Raw genomic sequence first — 22,336 nt, 5'->3', positions numbered from 1 at the left:
TATCATAGAACATTCAACGTCGTCCTATTGTTCCCCACTCTGGTTAACGAAGAAGAAGGATGGATCCTTCAGGATCTGCTTTGACGGTCGAAAACTAAACAGTATCACAACGAACAGGGATGCTTATCCTATCCCCAGAATAGATGTGATTTTGAGCAAACTTCAGAATGCCAAATACATCTCTTCTATTGATTTGTCTAAGGCCTTCTTACAGATCCCACTGAGTGAAGAGAGCAAGAAGTATACTGCTTTTGCTGTCAGTGGTAAAGGATTATTCCAGTTTGTCACCATGCCTTTCGGTCTTGTTTCTGCTCCTCAGACAATGTGTCGTCTGATGGATTTAGTCATTGGTCCACAGTTAGAGCCCTATGTTTTCTATTATTTGGACGATATTTTGGTTGTCACTCCAGATTTTTCCCTTCATATGGAAATTTTAGATAAGTTATTTTTACGTCTTAAGGAAGCTAATCTAACGATCAATTTGGATAAATGTCAGTTTTGTCGTCCTAGTCTTAAGTTCTTGGGTTATGTTGTGGATAACCAGGGGCTAAGGACTGATCCTGAGAAAATAGTAGCTATTAAAAATTTTCCCATACCTAAGACCACCCCCCAAGTCCGTAGGATATTGGGAATGTGTGGCTATTATCGTCGGTTTGTACCGTCATACTCTACCTTGTTGTCTCCTCTTACTGATCTTTTGAAGAACAGGAAAAAGGGACAGACCATTACTTGGACTCCTGAGGCCGATGAAGCTTTTAGGCGCGTTAAAGATGCTTTAACGAGCGCTCCGGTCATGATGTCACCTAATTTTGATGAGCATTTTTATCTGATGACAGATTGCTCTAATACTGCTTCTGGTGGCGTATTATTTCAGTTGAAGGATGGCTCTGAACACCCAATAGCTTACACTAGTAAGAAGTTGAATAAGGCCCAGAAAAACTATTCAACCACAGAGAAAGAACTCTTAGCTATCATCCATGGGTTAGAAGCGTTTCGTTATTATTTGGAAGGTCGTAATTTCACTATAATTACGGACCATAGTTCCTTGGTATGGCTTCATAGTATGAAAAACCCTTCTCAGAGACTTTCTCGATGGATATGTAAACTGGCTGCCTATTCATATAAGATTGTCCATAGAAAGGCAAACGGGGTCGTGGTTGCAGATGCTCTTTCACGTGTCCACGATATTAATGTCCTAGATCTGTCTTCTTTAACCCCTGATGTGTGGTATCAGAATATGATTGATAGGGTTACTCAAGACCCACAAAAATATCCTAATTTTAAGGTAGAGAATAATGTTCTGTACAAACACACCTTTAGTCCGATAGAGTCCTTATCCAACGTCGGAGTGGAAAATAGTTGTGCCTACGCCAAATAGGGAAAATATTCTGCATATGTTTCATGATGAAGTTACAGCTGGTCATTTTGGTTTTTATAAGACTTATCACCGTATTGCCGAATTATATTATTGGCCTGGCATGCGGAAGTCTATTAAAAGGTACATTTCTAAATGCATGGTTTGTGCTACTTGTAAACCAAGTAACCTACCACAAGCGGGACTTATGGGTTCCTTCAGGAACATCAATTTTCCTTGGCAGATGATCTCAATGGATCTCATTGGACCGTATCCTCGGAGTTACAAGGGTAATACCTATTGTCTGGTAGTTGTGGATTATTTCACTAAATTTCCTTTAGTTTGTCCTCTTCGTCAGGCCACAACTCCAGCAATTTTGAAATATTTGGAGGAACAAGTCTTTTTGGTGTATGGTGTTCCCCAAATTGTGTCATGTGACAATGGTCCTCAGTTTGTATCAAAGGCCTTTAAAGATCTTTTAGCTAAATATAAGGTTCAGAAGACCTTTTATAATGCTGCTTACCATCCACAAGCAAACCATACTGAGAGAGTAAATCGCAGTATTGTCACAGCTCTAAGGTCCTATACATACCCAGATCACAGAGCTTGGGATCAATATATTCATTCCATAGCTCAAGCCATAAGGACTTCTGTCCATGAAGTTACCCAGTGCTCTCCAGCATATCTGAATTTTGGTAGGAATGTTGCTTTATCAGGTGATTATTTTGGTGTAATTTCAGAAAATTCCGAAAATCTTCCTCAAATATCTGAGAAACTTCATCGCTTAGATGATCTCCAGACGTTACCTCATATTTTCGCAGACATTAGGAAGAAGTTAAAAACTTCTTGAGAGTACCGAAAAAGTTAATGAGCTGTAAACACGTAGTGTCTCGGCTCTTGATATTTTGTCTATTACCAGTGAAACTACCAGTTTTTAATTATAGTTAAAGTGATCAAACTAACTTTAAACTGTAAGTTTTATACTACATACATTATTTAATCGTATATTTGCGTATTTAAACCAGTTTTGTTAGTTTATATTCCTGTATACTACACCAGTTATTGTAAATAGACACAGGTTTATGGATTATAAACAATTTACCAGTTTTGTTTTTTGCGGGAAACGAAAGTAATTAGTTTCGGTAGTACCGTAAATAAATTATCAATATGTCATCAGATGTTACTATACAGGATGTCCCAGCGAATAAATCTTATTCTACCGCAGCTTCACAGCAAAATTTCTTCCCAGGAAAAGAAAACGCAATACTTTTTAGCGCTATTAATAATACACCACTGCAAGATTATCTTATTTCTTTAGGTAATTTAATAAATCCCAAAAATATCTTATTCTCGTCTCGCCTATCTAATAATCGAATATGCATGTATTTAAGTTGCATGCAAGCTGTTGAGGATTTTATGACAAACTATGGTTCTATACAGGTAAATGGAGAAACAGTCAGGGCCAGAAGGCTCATAACGCCTGCAGAAAGAATAGTACTATCAAATGTTTGTCCAAGTATCCCACACGAAGTAATCATCCAAGAATTAAAACATCTCGGCCTAAACTTAGTTTCTCCAATCACTTTCCTAAAGATCAGTGCCTCTCTTCCAGAATATAGCCATATAAAAAGTTTTAGAAGGCAAGTGTTTATTAGTCCGCATAACACGACGATCCCAGATTCAATTCTTCTGAATTATGATAATACTAATTATAGAATATTCATTTCGCAGGATAGTATGACATGCTATATCTGTAAACAAATAAATCACATTGCTAGTAACTGTCCAAGCAATAAAAATTCTTCTTCTCAGCCTTCAGGACCCTTAACTCCCCCTACTGTTCAATCTTCTGACTCTCCTACCAATGCTGGTAATCAAGTAGACCAAACTTCTAATAATGATCAAAATAAAAATACCGAAATATTTCCACAAGTATCCATACCAAACACCTCTAACTCTACATCAGTGGAAATTATACAGCCCGTTTCTGAAGCAACCCAAGATTTAAAAACTAACGAAAATACTCCACTGGAATCTTCTGCTACAGCCGAAAATATAGAGATAATTTCACAGACTTCACTAGCGATCACGAAAGAATCACCCTGTCCCTCCACCAAACGAACCATAGAGGAAACATTATCTCCACCTGTTGAAAATGTCGTTGATAATCAAACATTTCTTCTTCCTGCTCAGCCTCATAAAACAAAAACTCAAAAGAATAAAAAACCTAAACGCTCATTACCTATCCCCGAATCACTTGAATCATATCTAAGTAAACAATCAACACCGTCCATTTTAAGCTATGACCAATTAATGATGCTTATTGAAAATATTCAAGGCAGCCAATCTCCTATCGAAATTGTTAAAGAATTCACATCTGATTTCCTTGGTCTCGTAAATTTGCTTACCGTCTCTTATCAATATATTCCAGATAGAGCCACAAAATATCGTTTTACAAGGCTAAAAACCCTACTGCTACGTTTTCTCGGTGAAGAAGCTACTACTGAGAGTGAACTCTCTTCAACTGAAACATAACATTCAACTCGATTTTACAGTGGAATGTTGATGGGCTTTTCCATCGCTTACCAATGCTCAATATCATTCAATCAGAACACTGTCCCGAAATTATATGTCTACAGGAAACTAATCATGTATCTTCTAACCCATATTCGCAAATACATTTTACATGCTTTCGTAAAGACCGAACTAACACAGCTCGCGCAAGTGAGGGAGTTGCAATTTTAGTACCACTTATTTCGACTTTCCCGCAGTCGTTGGAGTTTCACTTATCTCAACAAAATGGTAGAATAGTCAACTTCATTTGGACTCCTTGGAAATGAAGATGCAGACTCAAGTGCGCGTAGTGCAGTGACTGGTGCGGATTCAGAAACGGTATTACAATATGCCCCTAATGACTTGAAAGTGTTGTTAAAACAATATGTGTTAAATGACTGGCTCGATGAATGGCAAAACTCAAATTTAAAACTTAGACCAATTAAAGACACAGTAAAAAGAGTCAAAACAGTTTATAAAAGTTGTTATGAGCAAGCAGTTTTCAACCGCCTACGACTAGGCCATACCAGGCTTACTTACTCATATTTGGTCTCAAGATCTGAACCACCTATTTGTGAATCGTGTAACACACAAGTAACTGTCAAACATTGAATGCCAAAAATATACACAAGAACGTATTGATTTTAATATCGTATCAAATATGTCTGTTCTGGGTGCCAATAATAAAGAACCAAAAATTTAATTGACTTTTTAAAAACAGTTGGTGTATTCAATAAAATATAACAAGTTTTTGTAGATAATGCATGTAACCTTACCATTGTACTATACTTATATTGTACCACATTTTTGTTTAACCTATGTATTGTTCCGTCGCTAATAACCATTAGGTGGATGCGACTTTTTCTTAATAAAAAAAAAAAAAAAAACTTCTTACCTAAGGAACCAGCAGCACTATAATTTGAGGAAACGAGATCTGCGATTCTTTGTTGGTGATCGAGTATTAAAGCGCAATTTTGTCAAATCCAGTAAGGGTGATGCCATTTCTGCAAAGTTTTGCCAGAAGTATGTCCCATGTACTGTCTTAAGGGTAATATCTCCTTTGATTTATGAATTAAAGGACAATTTGACTAATAAGCGAATTGGTCAATTTCATGTAAAGGATTTACTGCCTGACAATACCATGGACGATGTTGATTCTTCAACTTCATCGGAAGAAGATTAACTTAACAGGGTTGTTTAAGCTAATATCTTCCTGTGTTTGCCTTTAGCTCGTTTTATTATGGTATAGTATTTTAGTCTAAATTTTTAATCACCAGAGAGTGCAGGACCATAGCATAATTTTTAACCTTCGGCATGGTTTGATGACTTCTCACTTATTAGTTACTTATTAGGTACCGAATTCTTGTGTAATACCGCTTGTATGAGTTTATCATTTTTTTTGTATTATGAATTGCATTTTAATTCATGGACAAATATTCTCAAGTACTAATCCAGCCAATAGTAATACCAAGTTGATAATCCCCACTTGTACTTTTAGTTTGTGTACTCAACCTCTTATAATAAAAGGGCTGTTGATTATTAGATATTTGGATATGTGGGCTCATACAAGTATTCTTGCTGAATAGAAATGGAACTATGTTACACTACCATATCTTAGATTATGTGTTATATTTTGGATATTTGATTACCTACTTATTATTATTTTTTTATATTATTTTTATATCATGTAAGTATTGGATTTGCCATATTGGAAAGATGGGGTTTTTAATTTGTTATTGGGTTACGCTATTGACATTTGTCACGGACATGTTAGATACTTTACAATAATTCAGATCCTTATTTTCTCCACAGTATAATTCTGGAATGAGTTTGGAATTTTGGTTTATAGATGAATTCTTGAGTCTTTCATATTTCTTCTTATGAACTAGTCTGTTAATGCTCAAAGTTGGTGAATACGTGGGTTCGAAATTCAGCAACTGATCACTGCTATCCGATTTCGTAATCCATGTCTTTCATGGTTGAGTATGCGGATGTTTATGCATGATAATATTTCCGGTCGGGAAACGGTGCGCAACATTTCCTAACCATTCTTGTGTAATTAGTCCAGATATTCCAGGCACGTTTTCACACGATAATAGGGAAGTTTAGTTTGCTTATTTTATGTCTCTTAGTTCATAGTATATTGATGCTTTGATTATCCATATACGTAGAGTCGTAATGTTAGTGATCAACCCGTCGGGACAAATTATTGATTTTCTTTTTAGTAGATTCCCTCTTCTATCCTCAGGCATTAGTTGTTGCTTAGATTCAGGAATATCTCCTGGATAATCCTATGTATGTTCCCCTGAATATACAGTCTTATGAAAAATTGGGAGCTCGTTCCCGTCATATTTTGTATTTACCATATAGTCATAGTACTTATAAGTTACCCTTCATTTTTATTATTTAGTTTAGATAGGCTCATATTACCGAATGAGGGTAGATGTAGAGCTAATTTAGTTATTTATTTAGTATTAGTGGGAATTGGTCCATAAATTTTCCTGATCGTTCTTCTTTGGATATGCTCTTATAAATCTGGTGTCCATTGATAGTCCGATTTTGGATTGAGTGTCCAATTCCACATTTAGTTTGGTTAATGTGTTTGGATTCCTTTGGTATGTTTACTATTTGTATTATTCGGTATTGGTGAGAATTGTTCCATAAATCTTCCTGATTGTTCTTCTCTGGATATGCCATTACAAATCTGGTGTCCATTGTTAGTCCAATTTTGGATTGAGTGTTCGATTATTCTTCACTAATTTTAGTTATTGATTTATTTGGTGACTTTAGTATATTTACTTGCGTTAGGGTATGAATTGGCTCACACCTTTGCCTGGTTGTTCGTCCTTGGATATACCCTTTATAAATCTGATGTCCAGGGATAGTACAACTTTGGATTTGCTGCCAATTCGACACTTATTTGTCATTATAAATTAAATCTCATCTGTAGGTTGTTTGGCTTTTAAGAAAAAAAAAACCAGTCACGTTTACTAGGACTTCGGGTCATCTTTTGCAATTCCTGTTAGTTGCTGCAGTGACCATCCTGCTTTCCCTTGATTATTAGTTGTGATTATTTGTAATCTTGCGAATCAACGGGGAATGATACACTAAGTACTACTACTTTAGTTTAATATGTGAAAAAAAAAATTTTAATTAAAATTTTTTTTTCTCGTGGTCAAAAGGGAATGTGACGTTCCGCCCCTTATAGAATTCATTATTGATGGGAAGATATTATTTCATTATTTTTAGAATTATTTTCTTTCAATGGTTATTAAAATATAACATAACACCATCACAGAATTTTAAATGCTTGTGACGTCACATTTTAAGTGTGGCAACATTGGTTTGCTTGCGTTTGACAGCGTATCGATGGGAGAGGGGAATTGAATTGCCCGCGGAGATCGTCAGCCAGCTAACGAGAGGGCATTGGCTTTCTAGAAGTGTGTCGGAGTGGCAGGTCGGTAGCTTGATATTTTACCCACAATTTCAAGATCCAAATTATAATTAAAGATTGAATCCATCCAGCATTAGGGAATATAAAGTTATTAGTGAATACGAAGTTGAAGAATTTGAATGCAGATTTAAAATGAGTTCCGGCCTGGTAAATAAAAATTTTTATTAATTTATTTTCCGCCATATTGAAATTTTCTTGACTAACTTGCTAATTAAGTTTCATGTCGTCTATGTTCATGGTTTCTATGGTTTATTTTCATGGATCAAACTCATCTAGAGATAATTGAATATTCTTTGCTAATTTGTGCTTTCTGTTGGAAAATAGAGCTAATTTAAACTCAATTTTTTTATATTCCTTTCAAGTCTACAGATCTCCTATCTTTTGAACCATGATCAAACAAATATCCATTGCCTAATCATACTATATTTCATCCTTGTATAATATATCTATATACCTGTGTATATATTATAATGAAATATTTTTTCACAGTAATTATATCTTGTAGCCAAATTGAAAATCACATGTGTTATTTGAACAAGGTCATCTGATAACAACTTAATAAAGAGTCGAGCTGTCTAGTCATTCAAGTTTTTGGACTTAATGACCTATTTCTTCTTATTCCCATAGGAATAAAAACACCTCCTCGTTTCTCTTGCTTCTTTTTGACACATTGGTGGATTGGTAGTAATACCATATGTGTTTTTTTTAGCCACCACTATGAAATCATAAAAAAAAAGAAAACCTAAGACCACCAAGGTAGACCACTTCTAGAGAGACGGTCACTAGGAGACCAGCCTGGAATATCTCCATATCTATCTTTTTCGCCTGTACCTTCAACTGGTTTTTTTTCCACCTGTTTTCTTGTACCTCCAGCAGGACAGTTGCAAGAGGAAGTTAGCACCCCCTTGTGCTCATTGCATCCCGGTCAATTTGGGGAATACACAGCAAGGAACGCACCGCAAGGAACATTGGAAGATTGTGAAAAGGGGTTTGTGTTGATGAACATTCGGTTTGCTCTAAGTAAAAATTTAGACTGTTTTTTGTGATTTTCAGGATACTTAGTTTATTCATATAGGTACTTTATAAATTTATTGCACATAACCTTTCCCTTTTCAAGATTTTTATAGTATTACAGAACAGTATAATAATTGATAGCGTTCCCCAAAGCTGCGTAACCTCCATGGTGAGAATCTCTGAGCTCAGATACTTTCCCATACAATAGTGTTGGTACTCTTATATTTTTTTTATTATTCTTTGGCTTGTTTCCCTTTTATATAACTATTTAAACTCCTTTAATTATTTTAGTATATTTTAAATTAAATTTTTCAAATTAACTTCAAATATCATTAAAAATTTCTATTATTCAAATTATTTAACTTTAACTATTAATTTTTATATTAAATTCGAATAAATCCCTAGTACCCATCCCCTCAGGAAGGTACTAGTTTTACTTGCCATTATTATTAAGAACCACGAGTCGGTAAAAGGATCTTTGGTATCCAGAACTCCGTTGGTTCACTTAGGGACTTGGTACCCGTCAACTCATTGAGTTGTACATACATATATTAAATATCTTGTTCATATTATCAGGTAGTATTGAATTAAGTGTACGTATGATAATCGTACCATTGTTATTGGGTGAGGGTAGTTACTACTAACCAAGTGTAAGTTGTACTTTCTGTATTAGAGGTACCCTTATTCAGATTTTCTAACCTTATTAAGATTATTCTTAGATTATATTTGTAAGGTAATTCTGTAAATGACTTTCACTAGTATTTTTTTTTGTTATGTTAGAGTTACATACTAGTTACTTGTCTTAACTCGGAGATTGTGCAAATCTGGTAGTTACATTCAATAAATATACATTTATTGTGATTTTTTTTTCTTATTACTCCTTTATCTTGATAATATATTTTATAACTTAATAATCTTTAATAACATTTAACATACTTGTACTACAAATTTAATATACTCTATAGCAGCGTAGGATACCTGGAAGAGGGTTAACCCAGTTATCCTTCTTCTGGCGCCCAAAAATTTATTCTATTTTCATTATATTATTATATTTACCTTATCTACTTTGTGAACAGTGTCTTAATATCTTCTTTTCTAGCCATCATTGTCATTTCCTTTAATTTATTGTCCAGCCAGAAATAGCCGTGCAAATTGGCCGAATCCTTCCTTGAGTGTCAAGTGGCCATTCTCTTGCATATTGAGCTAGCTATTCAAGTTACATCTATCTATTCATAATTTTCCATCTCCAGTCCTATATCAATTATATACTCTTTGTCTTTACATCTTCCCATACAAGTACTACTGCGAAGTAGTATTTTAGTTACTTCAGCTTCTTCCAACGTAGAAGCCACACATTTTTGTTCCTTTGGCTACATTAAGTAGATCTTCTTTTTCCTACTTCTGTTGGAGTTTATCACTCTCTGTGCATTCACTCCAACAGAAAATCTTCTTCTTTCTGGTTACAGATCGATTACGCAAAGACACTCATCCATGGTGAACTGCACGCACACTTTTTATATGTACTGTAACTAAATTTAAATCTGGTAACAGCCCTACTGATATACAGAGCGCGCTTACGCCCGTCGCGCGTCGCTCCTTCAAAATTTTCAGACACTAGCCGGTCCCGAGCCGCCCGAGCGACAGCGAAATAACCATTCATTGTAACCACAAATGAGACTGGTAACAGACTATAATAAAGTGCAACTGAGTCACATAAACTCGCCAATATTTTCGTGTGTCTACGAGTAGTTGGCTATTTACTGAATTAGGTACTATTAACACATAATATAATAATATATTTCTATTGATAAAAATAATGATAAATGGAATTATTCATCATTATAAAATATTTATTGGCAAGATTTTTTTAACTGTTACCAATGGTAACAGTGGTTACATGGACGCTTCGCCAGTGCAAATTGGGCTCTGTACCGCCATTCTTTATTATATTACGAATATGTGTGCCAAATATCTCGACAAAATAGCCAAAATTACAGCCGCAAACTTGGACCGCATTTGATGCTACCTGTTGATCGCTATTGTAGCCTCTTAATATTTCAAAGTAGTGTGCTAATTTCTTGAAAAAGAGTAGGTAGTTTAATATAGAAACAGTGTAAGATCGTATATCCAAAATACAAAATCCTTATTCTACGACTTATGAGTATCTCTAAATTCTGTTAAACCCCGACCAGCAAGCAAAAAGTTTAACGTAGTAGTTTAAAATCCAAACGGACCTGCGACTTAAACTAGATTGCGCTGATGTATCAGATCGACCTATGGATGAGCAGTACTCAGTATCAGTTATGGTATCAGGCAATATCCCAATGAGATACAAGTAATATAAAGGATTATTGGAAATATACACTACTTATGATGTTGGCGACCACATTGTTCGATCTTATTCTATTGACTTCAGCTCGAAGTAGATCAATTAATGTTAGGCCAGTCCATGATCAGCTCGTCAGGATATACATCTTTGTCCAGGGCCTCTCTTGCTCTTAATATTATCTTGTAGGATTAACTGTAGAAATCGGTATTTATTATTACACATAATGAGGCCGAAGTAGACATAAATTTCTAGAAATTAGTCTTATATCCTTACTATCAAGTCCTGATGTTTTAGGATATCGATTAGTTTCCTATGTGGCAGTTTGTCAAATGCCTTCTCGAAATTGATGAAACATACAAACACACCTATGGCCCGTTCACAAATTCTTGAGAGCTCACTATAAGTTTGACCCTCATAAATGAGGGTCAAAATACTGAAATACAGAGAGGACAAGTAATATGATATAATAACAAAAGCCAACTTAAAACTCACAGTTTAAGATGTTTTCGACTAACCCACCTTCTATCTGAAGGAATACAATAGAGCTGTAAAGCTTATAATCCGATTTTGTAGGTGTTTTGGGTACAAATGACCAACCAGTGTCGTAGAGTATATGATTAAAACATTTATTTGAACTAAATAAATAATATATTAATATTATCTACTGTATTTTATAAACGGTATTTAATGTAAATTGTATTCTTGTTTTAATAAAATTTCTTTATTTTATTCAAAAATAAAAAGTTACTTGCAATTTGTAAAAGATACATTTTTATTTAATTAATACCCATTTTTAAATTATACAAACTACGATTACAAAACTATTCAAATTCAAAATAAACAAAATCATCTTCGGAAGCCGAGTCGTCTTGCAGGTTAATAATTAGCCGTTGTGTCTCTACAGTCGTATCAAATACGTTGTCAAAATCCCACATTATTTTTGGTTCTTCTACTATTACGTCTTCTGCATCTCGCTATGACCTGAGTTTACCCACGTTTCGTCCTGATAGTAGATTGGCCTTCTTTCATCCCGGAATTTTCGTATGAATCTTAAATAATTTCTTCTCCAACATATTATCTCTTCCAGGTCAATCAAAAGTGATTTTTAGTCCGATTGCTCCCACCAGAAATTTAATTCTTTTAAAACTTGCCACAATAGGGAACTTGCATAAAATTTTAAATTCGAAAAAAATGTTATAAATCACAACAGAACATAATTTAAAACATGTATCAAAGATAAAAAAGTTTTGTTTGTCTTTCGTTTGGCCCCTAAAGACTCTCAACTTATACCAACCAGCCCAAAACGCGTCGTGACGTCACGGGGTTATAATATGTTTACATTCGTAAACAAAATTGTATATAATTTTAAATTATTAGGGATTATAAACGTCAGTAGAATATACAGTTATGTGACTTTACAAGTGTTTTTGATCGTCTGAACTATTCATAGAAAACTTGTACTTCTACAAAATGGTTTTATTTTTCATAGTAAACCTTCTTTCCTTTCCTTCAAAAACTGTATCAAACTCCAATCTCAACAAACTGGTATATATTATTACAATGAGGTACGATAAATGTCATTGGATTATAAATATTTTTCCTTTATTACGCGACGACGAGCTGGCCAAATACCCAAGTAGGTGGAGGCCAATAAACTAAAGAAGAAGAAGAAGAATATACCCAAATATAACCATAAACGAAACCATATTAGGCAATCCTATGGAGACCTACACAAAGGAGAGGAATCGAGATAGGACGACCTTGAAATTTTTGTACACAATTTTGCCTGTTTGCTTGGTTTCTCGCTAGGGCGGCGGTGGCGTAGAAATAGATGCTACTTTTGCATTGGAGTGAATGTGAAAATTTCGAAAATAATTAATTATTCGTAGTTAATATAAGATTATTGGTTTTGGTGGTTAATATTATTTAAATATGAGTGCCAAGAAAGCTTACACTAAAAGAACTTGCTTCGTACCGGGATTTATATCGAGTTATCGTTCCGATAAAAAATTCAAAAGGGAACTTAACGAAGTTAATAAAGACTTTTTATAAAGATTTGTCTTTATGTTATTTATAACGTTCGTGGATTAAACCTATTCGTTTGTATGTTATTTCCTTCGGTGTAAATAAAATTTGTGCCTATTATTGGTTTTTATTTTAACCTAAATTATAGTGATAATAGTAGGACGATCTTGAAAGTTTTTCTGTCGAAACAATGCATTTTTTGAGACAAAATATTTCACAAAAATTAACATTAATTTTATAAAAGTCAGACTATCGTCTGCGTAGTTTATAGACATATATTTTTATTAACTAAATTTAAACATCTGATAGGTAAGCTTTCAGAATATAGATAAATGAAGTATTAAAAAAAAGCAGTTTAAATTTTGATAAAAAGAATACCTAATTAAAAAAAATTGATCAATAAACTTCAAATTATTTAAATAACTTTTTAAACTTTTTAAAAACAATTACGTACAGTTAAGTCAATTTTTTCAACTAACAAACTTTTTAATATCAGTTACAAAGATATTAAAACATTAATTTGCCGTTGAAATACCATTGGTATATAAATGTGGCAGTTAGATAATGTGACAAAATATTTCCGCTTCAAAATAAGCTGTCCTACATATTAAAGTAATGACAAATTTAAATTTGATGTCACATCTCCATCTACAATGGTATATAAAGAATACACTTTTTACCACACGTCGATATGTTATAAGGTTAAAATAATTTATTTTTGGCATAAAACATATTCAGCTACAATCCACCAATAAATTAATGTCTAATTACGCTAAAAACAAAAATAAAATGAGTTAAATATTAAATAAGTCCATAAGAGCTAATGTATTTGTAGCACCTATTCGAACACTTGCGCCTCTAGCGGCGATTGCTGAAAGTTGAATCAGAGGTTGAAAAGTTAGCCCACAAACGATGCATTGCGTTTCCACTCCTTCTTACAGGTCTCCATAGGCAATCCAAACCCAAACCACGTGACCTCTGGTTGGCACACAAACTAACAAAGAGGTTATGTTTGCATCTATTTTTCAATGATTTTTCATTGTTTATCGTCGTATTTTGGATTCATTTGGATTTCGTTTCCTGTTTTTGTGAACTTTATAAACTTTACCACAATGCAAACTGATTATTTAAGGAAATTATTATTGGAAACTCCAGATGTTGCGAGAAAGGTAGGCGAAACAATTTTTTTTACTGTTCATTTTGCCCCGATATTTATCATTAATGATGAATTTTGCAAGCAATAACATTATTTCTTTTATTGTTCTAGATATTTATTGAAGCTGAAAATAATTGGGGATTTAGATCCATACGCAATTCAGTCAGAATTGGATTTTACAGTAAAATGCAGTCCATCAAGTTACTATTATAGATATTTATACATATCTGGTGGAATCTGATATGTCACAGTTGCTACTCTAAGCAGGAGATGAAAGCATACAAAAGCCTTCAGGCACATAAATATTTTACAGCTGGATTTGTTTTGAATGGAGTAAAAATTGTTAATGATTTCCTGATTTCCATATTATTGTCGGAAAGGTATGCCTTTATTTTATTTATTCACCATTAAGAAATATATGGATAACAGTATTAGTGTCTTTTGGATAAATTGGTTTTAAATATTAGATTTATTTACGTTTATATATCTGTATGAAACCAGACATATCATCGTCCTAATCTGTAAACTGCGAACTCCATAATTCTCTGAAAATGATTTATTACTGCCATATATTTGAATTACTGTCATGATTGTTCTAAAATTATATTATATGAATGTCTGATTTTAAATAAAATATTCTCAATCATTGTAAAGAACGCAAATACTCTAATAAAAATAAATTTTTGTAGTTGAAGAATTTCCAAAAAAATAAAATATTTTTTTTAGGTGAAGCATTTCCAAAAATCTAATGCTAAACGACTAAATGCTTGGGTGGGGTGATAGCCAGTTCTGATGACATAGCAAATTTACATTGTATGCGTATGGCCGGTAATAGTGAAGTCTGCAGCCGTATTGCAGCAATCCTATTTTTAGCTTAGTATGCTCAGGGCAAGACAGACGAAGAAGAACCCAATGTATGTACATATGTTACAGCTACATGGTTTGGAGATAGCAACATATGCATTCTCTGATGAAAAACTAATGAGTTTTGAAACTGTTCAGTCAGAGTGCTTGTTGTGCTCACTAAACGAATTGAAATATAAGATGGCTTTGGCATTGTGTTGCAGCGATATGAAAATGGTTATTCATTTTTAATTATAATGTTCTTCTTCATCATGAGTAATTATGTATTGGTCTTTTAAATGTGTATTTATTTTTGTAATTAGTATCAACTTGTAATGATAATATACATTTATCGTTTAAGGTATGACTATGTTTTGACTCTAAAATAAATGTTTTAAAAATCGAATCCTGCCTCTTTCTGTTAGTAACTACCCATGGATATTACAAATTGTGCTTACTGATAGGTTTGTTCGTAGAACGATCAGCAACTCTTGCCAACCATCAGACACATGTGCATTCGTAGTCTATGAATGCTAACTATTAACTGCACAACGCTAACTGTTAACTGCTCATGCATCTGATGGTTGGCAGCAGTTGCTAATCGTTTGTGTCGTACTATGAACAAACCTATTAGGTCTGGATCCCGTGTACCAAAAAAATTAATTAATAGCAAGCTGAAAATTTGTTAATAGCTTAACGGTGTCCAGTTGGACAAACTTTGATGTATTGTGACACTGGAACAGGGGTAGTTTTAATTGTGAAACAGTTTGGAAACTCAGATTTGGAACATCAGATTACAAAAACATCCCATATATTTTGTCGGACAGAACATCCAATTGATCTGTTATCCTTTCATTAAATTCTCATGCAAAAATCAGACTGCTATTACTAACCAACATGATTCCTGTAGTTTGACATGGTCTTCGTGTTCTATCATTAAAATGCCCAGTTGGTGATTTTTTCACCAGTCTGGTTTTTGCATGAGAGTTTAATGAATTGGTAGCAAATCAATTGGAAGTTTTATCTGACAAATTACATAAAAATTTTCGTAGTTTGACGTTCCAAATTTTTAACCTGTTCCACAGTTAAAACTTCCAGTGTTCCCGTACATCAAAGTTTGTCGGACTAGACACCATTAAGCTATTAATAAATTTTCAGCTTGCTATTAATCAACTTTTTTTTGGTACGCGGGATCCAGGTCTATATGGAATAAATAAATAACAAAACAAATTCCCTGTCAAAACTGCATTTATTTTGAATAGAATGAAAAACAAAATAATATTGTTTTAACAAAATAGGGGATAAATGTTAAAATTTAGTACTATTAATAAAGTTTGTCACATTGGCCTAAAAATGAATGTCACTAGTTACGTTAGTGTCACATATAAATACATAATTGTAATAATATTAATAAAAACCATAATTCCTAGCATGACTGCGTCCTGTTATTTGACAATTTAGTTAGGTGAGGAAACATAAATGAGTTTCTAATACGGCTTTTCATCGATTACTATACACGGATTATACGACATATGACAGAAGCTCAAAACAAATGACTGTGAATGAAAAGCCCTATAGAGGGAACACGAAAAAAATTAACATTATCCAATCAGCTCGACTTCCACAGTTCACTACTATACAGATTACAGGCATGTTTTCAGCACTTAAAATCACCACAAACAAAAAGTTTATAAAATAATCAATCTAATGAATGTCTTTAAATACTATATTAAGCTCAAAATCACGACAAAAAACAAATTAAAATTAACATTATTCTGATAAGTTGGACTTCCACAGTTCACTACTATACAAGTCACAGGCATGTTGTCAGCACTCAAAATCACCAAAAACGTAAAGTTTATAAAATAATTAATCTAATGAATGTCTTTAAATACTATATTAAGCTCAAAATCACGACAAAAAACAAATTAAAATTAACATTATTCTGATCAGTTGTACTTGCACAGTTCACTATTATACAAGTGACAGGCATGTTGTCAGCACTCAAAACCACCAAGAACGTAAAGTTTATAAAATAATTAATCTAATGAATGTCTTTAAATACTATATTAGCTCAAAATCAGGACAAAAACAAATTAAAATTAACATTATCCCGATCAGTTGGACTTCCACAGTTCACTAATATACAAGTCACAGGCATGTTGTCAGCACTCAAAATCACCAAAAACGTAAAGTTTATAAAATAATTAATCTAATGAATGTCTTTAAATACTATACTACCTCAAAATCACGACAAAAAACAAATAAGAAAAATCAATAATTACATTGAGTTTAGGTTAAGAACAGTTTTGTGTGCCAACCAAAGATCACGTGATTTAACTTTGACAGGTCGATGGATTCCCTAATTGGCCATGAGCCCATGGGTAGAGGGGATTTGACAGCTTTCGCCAGCGCTGTTAGTGGCAGTTTTGTGCATTTATCTGATAAATTTAAATGGCGCGCCATGGGTAGAGGAGAGGGGATTTGACGGTTTTCTCCAGCGCTGTTAGTGCGGCGTTGCCACATTTAGTAGATTTCTACATTTTTGGTAGATTTTTGATATTTTTTAAAAAATTCTAGTAGGCAATATTTTTTAGTAGAATTTTGGTATATTTCAACATTTTCTTATGACTAAAATAAAATTTGCTTTTTAATAGTATTTACCCCATTTCTAAATTAATTTTTAGACATTTTGTTATAATTTCCCAATGTCATTACCGAAAATAAGATTCAGGGGTGGGATTCTGTGTACAATCGCTAACACCGCCGACCGCTTTCTATCAATGTCAATATATTTGAATTTTTAGTTTTAATTCAAATATTTTCTTGTTTTACTAAGTGTCACTTCAGCATCAACTAGCAAAACTAGAAAAGAATTCAATTAAAGCTAAAAATTCAAATATTTTCACGACAATTGACATCGATAGAAAGCGAAGTGTAGATATCTACAGTGCATGGAATCTAGCCCCAGGACGTAGATGATGAATATTAAACAGAAATGAAACTGGATTCTGGTGTAACAAACTTGCAGATTTCAAGTAGCAGTGCAATCAGTACCTATTTCAGGTGTTATTGAAGAGTTCTGGCATTCGGTGAGCCTGTTAGAAGCTAACGATGGAAAACTAAAATATCTAATTATAATATAATTAACTTTGCAAAACAACAAATGTTGTGTTTGCGTGTTTCTAATGTAAAATGCGAAATAATTGTTTGAAGAATGTGATCCAGACATGCAGATGTTAAAATCAGTGGATGACAAAATATTATATACAAATATTAAATATGAAACTGATAAAAATTAATTATAGTTGGTCATTTTGTTCCCCAGTTAAAATATAAAAAAGTTTGGTTTTTGTTTACAAACAGTCATATTAATTTCTAGTTAAACTCCCTCTGTGGCTCAGTGTGCCTACCTTTGGATCGAAAGGTCCGAATGGTCGTAAGTTCGAATCTCACCAGGGTAGAGAATTTTTCGTTTATTATACATTAATAAATGAAAATAGTTTCTATCCTTGTGGGATTGGTACCCACCGGAGGGACCGCTGACGTTCGGATACAATTAGCGTCTCTGCAAAGACAATGACATCGACTTTGCAAAGTAACAAGACACTTACTCAACACACACTACACATAACACTAGCTACCTAATTGGTAAAATCCACTGTACCATCACCATGCCAATACCCATTAGTTGTCGAGGCATTAGCTAAATAAAAAAAATTTCTAGTTAGTCAGCTGTTATTTTTATTATAAAAAGTCCTAAATTATATACAAATATATTAATAAAGTTTTATAGTATACTTTAGTTTTTGATAAGTAGATTACTAGCTAAACTTTACAGTAGATTTTCTAAATAAAATGTGGCAACGCTGTGTTAGCGGCAGTTGGCAGTTTTGTTTTGTGCATTTGATCATTGACATATAACAGGATGGACGGAGAACTCCCCTATATCTGACACAGAATCGGGTGTCACAAAGATCATTAGACATTAGAGAGTTATCAAGTAACCCTAGGAGAATACGGTAACGCTATTTTACTGTATACTTTACATGTTATTTATAACGTTACCGTATTCTCATAGAGTTACTTGATAACTCTCGATTTTCACTCTACAATCCCAAAAATTTAAAATATAATTTGATTTTCACAATGATAAACACAAGACAAACAACGATAAAATATGCACATACAAACAAAACAATATATGATCGTGTCGTGTTCGTAAAAATTTTTCCCCTTCCTATCAAAACGTATACTTCAGCGAAGAATATGTTTCGGACACTTTTTATAGTTGTTGCTGTGTCTATCCTCTTATATGTCATTGCATTTGATAAACTTCATAAACTGAAATGGCGGATAATATGGATTTTTCAAAAAAGAAAACAAGATATTGCAGCTGTTGTATTGATTCATGTAAAAATATTGAATATAACAGTACTGGATGCAGTTATTATATTCGGAAACATTGCGTACATGTCCTGCATCAACTAAATCCTTTCCTTTTTTGGTGTTGCTGATTGAAATTGGAAATCATGTGAAATAAGACATGAATCCAGTATAATGTTTAATATCCATTTTGATAGAATTCAAACAAATTACAATTCATACAAATTACAAATTTTAATAAGCAAAGCAGTAAGCACACAAAAATAAACAGAGGTAACCTTTAAAATGTTAAATAATTCATATAAACTTATTCTTTTTCTCAATGGTCTCTTGCGTAAGCAGTCATCCAGTCGCACGAACTTATATATTAAATATTAAAATTATAATGAATAAAATAAAAAACATAATTAATTTTACTATTAATTCTGTGTGTTCGTTTAGTAATCAGGTTACAATAATATTTCAGTTCATAATTTGTGTCTTTCTAGATAAGTATCTATTTTTCTCGTTTTGTATATTTCACATACATAAATTTTATCAGAAAAGTATAAGTTTTAAACCGCGAGATAGCGCTACCGTCGAAACTCACAGCCAATAGTTAAACTCTGTGACGTCACGGGTCGTTTGAACTATTTTAAGATACAGAATACTTTAAATTTGTACTTCTAATTTATTATGAATTTTTGAAACGTGAAATTTTGGAAATCTCATTTTTATACAAAAACTGAACAATATTATGTAATAAAAAAAATGTGCAAGTTCCCTATTTGGTGCGTCCGATATGAGGCAAATTCGGGTCGTCTATAACATCTTGTTTAAGTTGGGTATTTCTTTTTTGAAAAAAAAAAATCCGTGAATTTTCCTTGGAATGCCCTTTTTGGCAAATTCATCAATTTTAATAGGCTTTTTCCGCCTCTTTAATTGTTCGTTTGAATTTGGGTTAGCTATAGGTACCTTATTTTTTTTCTTTCTGATAGGAACCTGTAATTACATTGTTAACTCCCCTACGCTCGTCATGTTGGTACAACTCTCGATTATGTTCAGAACAGTGTTTGTGGGATTCTGTGAAGCTAGAGCACGGTGAACGTTATAGTTACATGAACATTAAACAATAGTCTTCTCTCTTGGTGAACATACAGACTTACTGACTGTACGTAACAGTACCGGTGTAAAAATTGATGATGGAGATGATGATGTGCGTATATGTTCGTAGGAATATGGAAAAAAATCTACTCACGCACCGCACAAAATTCGCAAAACAAATATTCGAGACGCTAATTACTACCGTATTTTATTCAAAATAGAATATTGATAAACGTTTTGAAAAGGAAGATAAATGTAAATATCCATTATTTTAATGAATAAACACTTCAGGAACCTCCGCCTATGATTTTACTACTTTTACGACCGTTTTATGACTTCGAGGCAAATTTCGTGCTCTCAACAATTTATGAACGGACCATAAGTTAACATCCTTGACTATGGGTATTAGAAATTAAAAACTAAAAAGTGCTTACTTATATCGTTTCTAGTCCTGCTCTAAACCCAAATTGAACTTCACTTAGGTGTAATTATAATCTTGTTAACTTTAATTTAATTAATCTATGTATTAATTTTAATACTTACCATTACCACATATGTAAATCGGTGGTACCATATATTCATTGCAAACAGGACATTCTAATTCCGCAAGAAGATTTTCATCAGGAACGCGGTGTTTTGTATTGCTTGGAGCCATTTTAGGAATCTTGCAGCTTGTGACATTATTGTCCTTGGCAATTTGGTTTACATCTCTTTTATTTTTCATTGTAATGCCAAATCTGTAAATAAAAATACTACAATTGAATTTTACAACTCCACAAAGAAAGCAATTCCATTTTGCTCAAATTTGTGTTAACATATATAATACAATATGGATATAGATAATTTACAACATCGAGAATAAATATAAGAAAAACAAATACACTAAACGCAAAAAGTATCGCATAATTTTTGAAACAGAAAAAAAGTTTAAAAATAATTTTTAATTTTTAGCAGCATGTTATAATACCCATCTATCGTCCTCTTTAGGTGTCTACAAACCCATAACATTTCAAGTTGAAGCGCGTTTTTGCCGAAAAAAAAAACAAGAAACAAAACGTTGTTAAAGCAGAATATTTATGTTGGACATTTGTGTAACAATAAAACACTGAAAACGTTTGTTTTCTATACTTCCACAAAATTTATTATAACTAAGTGACTACAGCTGTTTCGGCAGAGTGCCTTTCTCAAGTGATATAGTTTACAATGTGTTTGCCTTTTTAAGTCTTCAACTGAAGAGGTTGAGCAGTGGGGAGCTGTTTGTCTCGAGTTGGTCATTCAGAATTATATCTGTATTTTTCAGTTTATTAATTTCCATAGCTTCTAAAAAAGATAGCTTAAGGCCTTTATTTTGAATATGCAGAATTTGAAACTCTTCATTGAAGGAATGATTATGATCTAGAAGGTGAAGTGCGTATGTAGAAGTGTCTGTTTTTCTATTGTTGAATGTCCTTTTGTGTTCTGCTATCCGTTTGTCAAAAGTTTTGCCAGTTTGACCGATGTACGTTTTCGGACAGTCACCACAAGTTAGTTTGTACACACCACTCTGTAGTTGCTTTCTCTTTCGGCTTTTATTGTTCTTAATATATTTGCTTAAGTTGTTGTTAGTTCTGAAAGCCGGTGTTATTCCTTTCTTTTTTATGTATCTGGCTATTTTTGTTGTTATCTTGCCAGTATATGTGAGAGAGCAGAAGGTACTGGGTTCTTTCTGTGGTGGTGGATACACTAATTTCAGGGCTTTCTTATGGAGTTTTTGGTTTAAAATTTTGTTAAATGTTTGTTCGTTATAGCCGTTGTTTAATGATGTTTAGTTCTATCTCGAAGTTATTTTTTGTCATGAGAATTTCTGTCAGTCTATGTATCATGCTATGGTAGGCTGCTAATTTGTGTTGTGTAGGATGGGATGATGAATTGTGTATAGTTGTGTCAGTATGGGTAGGTTTATGATATACGGAGAACTCATGTTTGTTGTGTAGTCTGGAAATCGTTACATCTAGAAAGTTTATGGAGTTATTCTGTTCTGTTTCTATTGTAAACTCAATATTATTATGAAGTGAATTAATACATGATAGAAATTGGTCAAGTTGTCTGTTAGTTCCTGTAAAGCATACTAGTATATCATCCACGTATCTCCAGCAATAT

General features: G+C 33.2%; 2 protein-coding genes and 1 long non-coding RNA gene across 5 annotated transcripts in view; 2 read left to right on the top strand and 1 right to left on the bottom strand.

Annotated features, from left to right (window-relative positions):
• Positions 1-22,336, bottom strand: part of LOC114335972 (uncharacterized) — a 130,046-nt gene that overhangs the window by 87,326 nt on the left and 20,384 nt on the right. For all 3 annotated transcript variants that reach the window (XR_007696732.1, XM_050645248.1, XM_050645247.1), the window contains exon 3: positions 20,741-20,934. Coding sequence is in view for 2 of the 3 variants with exons in the window: in XM_050645248.1 (XP_050501205.1) it covers positions 20,741-20,934 (194 nt within the window). In the remaining variant the exon portion in view is untranslated. The remainder of the gene's footprint in view (positions 1-20,740; positions 20,935-22,336) is intronic.
• On the top strand, positions 2,212-4,791 carry LOC126881168 (uncharacterized). Its single transcript, XM_050645249.1, has 2 exons — positions 2,212-2,325; positions 2,427-4,791. The coding sequence occupies exon 2, from the start codon at positions 2,522-2,524 to the stop codon at positions 3,887-3,889; it is 1,368 nt and encodes a 455-aa protein (XP_050501206.1). The 5' UTR covers positions 2,212-2,325; positions 2,427-2,521; the 3' UTR covers positions 3,890-4,791.
• LOC126881169 (uncharacterized) lies at positions 14,129-15,134 on the top strand. The gene is made up of 2 exons (XR_007696733.1): positions 14,129-14,265; positions 14,612-15,134. It is a non-coding gene; the product is annotated as an uncharacterized LOC126881169 (long non-coding RNA).

The sequence above is a fragment of the Diabrotica virgifera genome, chromosome 3 (genome assembly GCF_917563875.1).
Source record: "Diabrotica virgifera virgifera chromosome 3, PGI_DIABVI_V3a".
In the NCBI taxonomy this organism is placed as follows: Eukaryota; Metazoa; Arthropoda; class Insecta; order Coleoptera; family Chrysomelidae; genus Diabrotica; species Diabrotica virgifera.
This window is presented reverse-complemented; position numbering and strand designations above follow the sequence as displayed.